This window comes from Gadus macrocephalus, chromosome 13 (assembly GCF_031168955.1).
Source record: "Gadus macrocephalus chromosome 13, ASM3116895v1".
Lineage (NCBI taxonomy): Eukaryota > Metazoa > Chordata > Actinopteri > Gadiformes > Gadidae > Gadus > Gadus macrocephalus.
The window spans coordinates 4,722,588-4,730,087 of NC_082394.1; the positions used below are offsets into that span (position 1 = coordinate 4,722,588).

Consider the following 7,500-nt stretch of genomic DNA (forward strand, 5'->3'; position numbering starts at 1 on the left):
ATTATCATCTTTTGGACAATTGTGGAGAGCGACCAGAGATAGGAGCCAAGCCAGCTTACTGCTCATCATCATCATCATCATCATCTCCTCCGCTTAGTAAACCAGGCATGGCTAAGCATTTAGGGGTGTCTCCGAGACAACATGAGGACCTAGATTAGGGTCGGGGGCTCCAGGCCCCATCCTAAAATACCACATCTCCAGCCAGCAGCTTAACGTCCAAACATCACATGCCAGCTTGGAGGGCAGCTTCTAGCACTGATTAATAATCATTATGCGAAACAGATAATCACTTAGACTAACTTCTAAACACAAAATGCCTTGGAAAGCATCGATATTACAACTATAATACACAGGGCAGGCTGCTTATGGAAGTTAATGATACTTAAGGTTTTGAAACCTTAAGAAGCCAGCCAATGGAGCGAAACACTATCCCTCGGTAGCGTTACAATAACAATCAAATGAGTGTGGAGATTTACATACAGGTCTTAAAACTCTAGATTTCCTCCTTCCTCTGCCCCTCATCCACCCGATGTAGAGCCAATGCTAAGCCTGAGTTAATGCTTCCAGGATCCCAGTAGAAAAGCTCCTCCACCACAGGCTCCTCGGCCACTAGGAAGTGCACCTCCCATGCGCTCTAATCCATCATTAGTCTGGTTCTCAGTCTGGTCTTCGCTCGGACCGGAGCGCTCCACTCCTCCTCTGATCCCGTACTTTATCCGGCAGCCCTTCCGTTGTCGGACTAATGTGATGGGGTTCTCTGACGGCTAGTTCCACTCGCTGTAGTTGAATATGTCTTGTGCAGATTACGGACCATCTGGTGAAGTAGGGGTAAGAGGAGTAGATTGAAGCACAAAGCAGATCTCCATTGGCTCATGACACGGCCCAGCATGTCCAGTGAGTATCATGTCCATGTTGTGTTTGGTCTTCAGTCTGTGCCATCGAAACTTAAAAGGACGATGTTCGACAATCTGATTTTTAGGGACTATAGATCACACCTACCATGAAATCGTTCACATTGTCTCAAATGCATTTCAATTAGCATGCCATACTTTGGCAATCCATTGTATGCGTGTGTCTTTTCAATTAATAAAAGCCAACTGATATAATCAATCTCATATTTGCACCATTAAATAACAATAGGTCTACGGTTAAGCTAATAAGCTAATAGAATAAGCATCAGTGGTCCACAAAGCCCTGAAAAAAACAAGTGGGAACGCATCCGATGCAAAGTTAGCAGTAGACAGTGAAGTAACCTACTGCAAAGTTAGCAGCAGATTGTGAGGTAGCCTACTGCAAATTAGCAGTAGACTGAAGTCCACTGCTAGGACAACACCTCTCTTTGTGTTCAGATCTCTTCTTCTGCTCAAAGAAAATATTGTACTATGTGTATCTCAGAGTACCTGCATATGTGTAAGGTTGTGTGTGCGTAGAAAAAAGTGAATCACAAAAAAAAACGTCCTAAATAGTTTGCCTGAGAAGGTTTGGTCTGAGGAGCTTGGTGATATTTGCGTCTCTGTAGCCCATAGCCCGAGGTGTGTTGGTGTTTGCGTAGCGGAGGACAGTCACATGGCGGCTGGAGTATATAAGGATTGCTAAGATCCTAGAGAGACCATACTGACCACGAGAGCCGGGATCCACGGATCGGATGAGCGGGATTATTGTACCGAAGGATCGTTTAACTCTGGGATCAACATGTGGAACATTTAGAGGCCCATCTGGTGGTCCCGCGGGGACATGTGACACAACCCGCAGTAATCCACACATACGCAGCCAGACGTCTGTGTTCGCATTGTGCACACATTGTAAATAATCCCATACGTTGCCATGCCCTGTGCCCCGTTGCTTTGATTAAGGAGAGTGCTGCAGGCCCAGAGCCTGTGGGGTCACTCAGGGAGCTCTTAGCGTATGCCAAAGAAATAATACAGAAAATAAATGGCTGAATAACTAATTCAAGAAATCGGATTAGGATTCATAGCTTCCCTTCTTTACTAAACAATCGATCGGAACAGTTACAAGGCTCAGTGGCGGACCGGCAGCCGTTCTTTGATGAAGAGCGACTGTGGCCCCTCTTAGAGGAACCCCGGACCCCTGGGGTGCTGGCCGCATTAGATCACACGCTCTGCGGGGGGGGGGGGGGAACAATGGCCCCAGTGAGAGAGGTAAAAGGCGGAGGGCTGTGCGCCTGCTGATCGAGGCTTATCGCCGTAGCGACCGGTCTGGAGGCTGTGGTGGGCGTCAGGCTGAAGACCGGGGGGGCAGAGCTGGGCTGTGCTGCTGATGCCCTTTTGGGAAAAGCTTGGCGGTCAAATCTGGTCGTTCAGCTCTTGGTTTTGCTTGTAACTGAACCCATTCATCCCAACATTCGTCATTTGTTTTGAAGGATAAAGATGTTAACAACGCAAATTGACAATGTTGGTCGTATAAAGCTCCACAGGGAGAACGACGAAGCCTTGTTATTTTTTTGCACATGAAGATGAATTCCTGCTTTCTGTCCCCCGTCCCTCCAGGTCTGTTGAAGATGCACTGGTCTCCGGAGCACACCAGCCCTTTGTCCCCGTGGCCTGAGCAGCACCTAGATGTCTCTTCTACCACCTCCCCCCCCGCTGCTCACAAACATGACCCCTACGCCGCACGCCGCGGCGCCACCGGGTACCCCTGGGCCAGCGACGACATCTCAGCTCTCACCGCCTCGTCTCTGCTGAAACGCTACGCCGAGAAATACTCAGGACTCGAGCTGCCCTATGAGAGGCACACTCCCGGGGCGTATCTTGAGCATGGGCCTTTCCTGAAATCTGAACCCGAGCCCTGGGCTCTGGGCCCGGGTATGGAGTGTTACCCCGGACTAGAAGCCTTAACCGGTGCGAAGGTGGGCTCCGGGTCTGTCGGCATCCCAGCCACGGGCAGCGTCACGGTAGTAAGCAACTTAGCCTCTGATGGGAGTTACGGTGGGCCTGGCTCTTGCAGTGCCCCCTCCCCTCAGGACTACCCTCCTGCCTACAATAGCACCTACCTGTCGGCGGGATACTGCCCTCAGCCCGGGGCCGCTCTTCCCCCAGGCCCCCTGAACTCCCTGCAGCCCACGCCAACGCTGGTCCCCAGCTACAACCCCAGCACTCCAGTGTACAACTACCCTGGGGTGGGCTACCCACACGCCCAGCCCAGCCTGCCCTCTGGCTACTGCCACCCCAGTGCCTCCTACTTGCCCTCGGGGCTCGGCGCCCCAGCCCCTTTGGCGCCCCGGCCCACCCTGGTGGGGGGCGGGTACGGCTACCCTCCGCACGGCCTTGTAGGGGTCTCGGAGAGCGCGGCGCCGGTGAAACGGAAGGCCTTCGAGATGAGCGAGGGCGGGGGGGAGGGAGGGGAGGCTGAGGGCTCCCGGTACCGCAAGTACGGAAACGGCCACGGAAACGGCCACAGCAAGGGCCACGGCAACGGCTTCGACATGAGCGGCTCCGTCCCGGACCAGCAGACCTACAAAGCTGGAAAAGCCCTGATGACATCACCATACGGCGGGGCAGGGGACTACAGCCCCCCCTCAGGCCTGGCAAGAGAGAGTGGATCCGGGGAGAACAGCTTCCCTCATCTTCAGCGGATGCCTATGAAGATACCGGCGTCCCACGCGAGGTCTGAGGATGCCACCGGGGGGCGCTGACAGCCTGAACCGGTACCGGGGGTAACGGCCTAGGGTTGCCGAGTTCTGGAGACAAAGTACGGGTATTAATTCAGGGCGAACTCTGGGAGAATGGATTTGGCATTAAGAATCTGTTTGATTTAACCAGAGTGTAAAGGGCAAAGACACACACATATCCTACTCGACTTTGTCATTTACACAATTTTTGTTTTCTTCCAAGGGGTACTGGGGGGGGGGGGGGGGGGGTTCCCATTTGTTTAGGGTTAAAAATGGGGCTGAGCCAAATGATTGATAGATTGTGTTACGAGTCAGAAAGGTCTGCCTGACTGTGTCTCTCAGGATTCTATTTATTTCACTTCTGCGGCTGTGGCGTCTCCAATCCAACCTACGTGTAGAGGTCGGATTCACAGTGGAGCGGCCATATGTTGTTTGTAATGAGCCTTGAACTGTAATACTGTTCGCCGCAACACAGATGTTAACTCAGACCAAAAAGTAATGATAGCAATAACTGAAAGGCGATGGTCGATCTACTTCAGCACAATCACTGCTACTTTACAAGCCGATTCCAAAGCTCAGGGCCTCAGCCAGTGCTCGAGGCCTGAATGTTCCTTCACTCAGAAGTTTTTGCATTTGTTTCATCGTCGTTTAACTATCTTCTTTATCTGTCTCTTTTCTCTGACCTCTTTCCCCCTTCCTAGTTTTCGCAAACCTTTTCAACATTCACACTTGTTTTATAGCACTGCTTATTAATTAATGAATAGGATCTGGCTGTTGTACTGTAAGTGTAAGGGAAGAGTCCATGATATTCATTTGATTTGAAATTGTACTAAGCAGAAGGGGTGCAAGCATCTCCAGAGCGTGATGTTTACATGCAGTGCTTCACCCGCTGCGAACAAACAGGTAGGCAAGTTTTCCAGAGATGTGTGACGCGAGAGCAGTTACACTGGTTCAAGTGGATCCTGAGCACTGACGGTCATTCTGGCAATCAAACCAAAAGTTGAATCCAACGATTGCATTCTGATTCGTCCGTCAACGTTGGCTATAATAATTGAACCGCGGGTTGGCCTGTTGACTGGAGTAATAGGCCGTAATGGTGCATGAGCACACATGATTAGCGCACACAGGCCCCGTTAGCTGAACACCAATGCCTACCATTCAGTGCCTATTTCCATGGTTGCTCCACGTTGCGCTTCAAGAGGATTTGCCTGCCTGTCTGCCAGTATTTTCTTTTTTTTTTTCTTTATTTCAAAAGAATGATTCATAGTCTTGTGATTGAATACTCAGGAAAATATTGTTACCTCAAGACAAGAAAGGATAAGAATGTATGTATTACCTTTAGGGTGTTGTAGGGAGCTCTGCGGGGCGGATCATAGCCGAGCCAGGGCTTTGATAGGGAGTAGAACGTATTCTGAACACCTCAGGGAAACACAAGTGGTTGAGGGCCCTCTATATTACCAGGAAACGGGCACATACACACTCTATACACACACGCACACACACGCTCTATACACACATCCATTCACACACGCACCGCACACACACTCACACAGAAAGGACATGCATAATTCCTGCGTGCATATACTTCCTCATAACTCTGGGAAATTAAACGTGAGGTTGCTATACCAAGGCCTGAAATGTTGAATGTAATTCTGATATTTTTCTTAAAAAAAAAAAGGACAATACATGCCATTATGTACATCGCTAATGTTTTTAGATATATGAACCATATTTTCTTCATGTATAGATTGTATTTCTCGTATAGGTTTTGACGGAGAAGAATTGTACCTGTTAAGTGTAAGTAGTTAGTAACGATGGAAGCCTTTTGATGGACAAACTTAGGACAAGTGAAGCACTCAAGCTGGACAGACGACATATCATTAGAGAGAACTCTGCAGGGAGAATTGAATGTGTGAGCAATGTGCATCGTTACTTTCCAAATCATATCACTTGGTAATAGTTTTGAAGTTATAACGTGTCACAGGTTATTTAGTGCATCACAACAACTGCACTAACAACATGTGAAGATCGTGGAGGCAATTCGTTGATTTAGCAAACTGATCAAAATATGCGGATTATACTATAAGATCGTTGACGTGATGACGATGGTGTCAGCTTTAAGTGTGCCATACTTTATTTCTTTGGAATTTAACCTTCTTGGGTTTTGTATTAATTAGTCAAAAGGTAACCTTCTTTATAAAAACTTGCACAGAGGGGAGATTTTCTGTTTGCGTTAATGGTAGGATTTAGTATGAAACTCAGCTTAGCACGTGATGGAATTACATCTTTAGGCTATTTTGAGAAAGCGTTTCTGTTGACGAAATATATAGCCAACCCAGAATTCAGATTACATTTTACAAGCATCCAAACACAACCTGTCTCCAATTGTGCTGAGAATCAACAAAGGAAAATGAGGACTATTTGGCCCCCTTAAAACCGTAACTAAGCGCTTAGCCACCAGATTTGAAGCGCTTTAAGGGCCCGTTGAGAGCCGTGTGTCCGGGAACAACAGACGCCCATCGTGTTATGGGTCAGCAGAGAACACACTGTATGGATCGGGCCGCTGGTGAAGAGTTTGTTCAGCAAAATGTGGGATTTCAATGTTGTTATTGTCACTCAGCAGTATCTTTGTTATTGAATCTTGTACATCTCTGTAACCATTTCTACCTCATTTTGAAGGCGTACATGGAAAAAATATTTATTTCATGTCAGTTGATCTGTCTACCTCACAAAAAAAAAACTGTACCTCAAAAGAAAATTGTTTGTTGGAAATGAAGATGTTATGCCAAAAACAAATCTTTCCCGTTTCGTCTGTGGGGAGTCATTTCTTTGTACACAAATCCTGAATCCAGATTAGGAAACGTTTGTATCTCAGCCACCCTGGACCTCAGGATCCAGGCTTTCCATATAACAGCACACCCTTCCTCCACCACCACCAGAACACTGGCCCACCTCCTTCGGCCCAACACCACCATAGCTTCAGAACCACACCTACACAGCTTCTCAGCTAGCCTCTAAACCCACAGGATGTAGGTCAACTTGTTTCTGATCGACTTCAGGGCCATTGGACGGTTTGTGTATGTGTGCTTGTGTTTGTTTGTTTGTGTGTGTGTGTGTGTGTGTGTGTGTGTGTGTGTGTGTGTGTGTGGTGGGGGGTTGTGTGTATGAGTGTGTGTATGCGTGTGTGCGCTTGTGTGTGCATGTGTGTGATACAAGAAAAAATAAAAAGGAAGGCGAACAGTGCCACCTAGAGGCCTAAATAATATGACTCAATGAAGGTTATGAAGCCTCCTTCAAACAGGGAGCCACACCTCACAATGTATTGATTGGTAGAATTGATGAAGGCCTAGATATTGATCACTTATATTAAAACAAAACACTTAACCTCTTTATCTTTTTTTAATTCATTAACATATTTTAAAAAGGCTTTGTTTGCAGTTTTTACTTGCATTGATGCTATCCCAGAGCCCATTTCTTCAATCTCTCCTTCTGCTGGGATGGATTTAGTTCCACTTCTCAACTTTCTTATCGAATTGTCTTCACTCTCTAAAGACCGGGACTGTCTGCCCTAAGGTTGTTCAAAGAGAAGACATCAGGCATAAGACGTCTTATACTTTATTATTATTATATATATATATACTTGTATGTACATCTTATGTGTGAGCATCTCACCTAGTGGTGAAAAGGTCCTGTTGTAGTCTGCACTCAGCTCATCTTCTGGCTGGAGGAAGAGGCCCCAGGTCTCTTGGACAGGTGTTGACGGAACAGAGAAGTCTGCAATGATCACTGAGGTTTGTCTCAAAGGTAATAAGCCTCCTCTAAAACCAATTTGAACGTTTAACTGGCTCAGTGGCACACATGACCTCGGACAA

At 47.5% G+C, this 7,500-nt stretch overlaps 1 protein-coding gene across 2 annotated transcripts in view; it reads left to right on the top strand.

The window, feature by feature from the left end:
• The window catches only part of si:dkey-195m11.8 (fidgetin-like protein 2), an 11,359-nt gene extending 4,935 nt beyond the window's left edge, over positions 1 to 6,424 (top strand). The window contains exons 1-2 of one of the 2 annotated variants that reach the window (XM_060068524.1): positions 1 to 894; positions 2,508 to 6,424. The exon at positions 1 to 894 is cut by the window's left edge and continues 1,694 nt beyond it. In XM_060068524.1, the coding sequence (XP_059924507.1) occupies positions 873 to 894; positions 2,508 to 3,652 (1,167 nt within the window). In that variant the 5' untranslated portion in view covers positions 1 to 872 and the 3' untranslated portion in view covers positions 3,653 to 6,424. The remainder of the gene's footprint in view (positions 895 to 2,507) is intronic. The other variant, XM_060068523.1, reaches the window with a different exon arrangement.
• Positions 6,425 to 7,500: the final 1,076 nt, after the last annotated feature.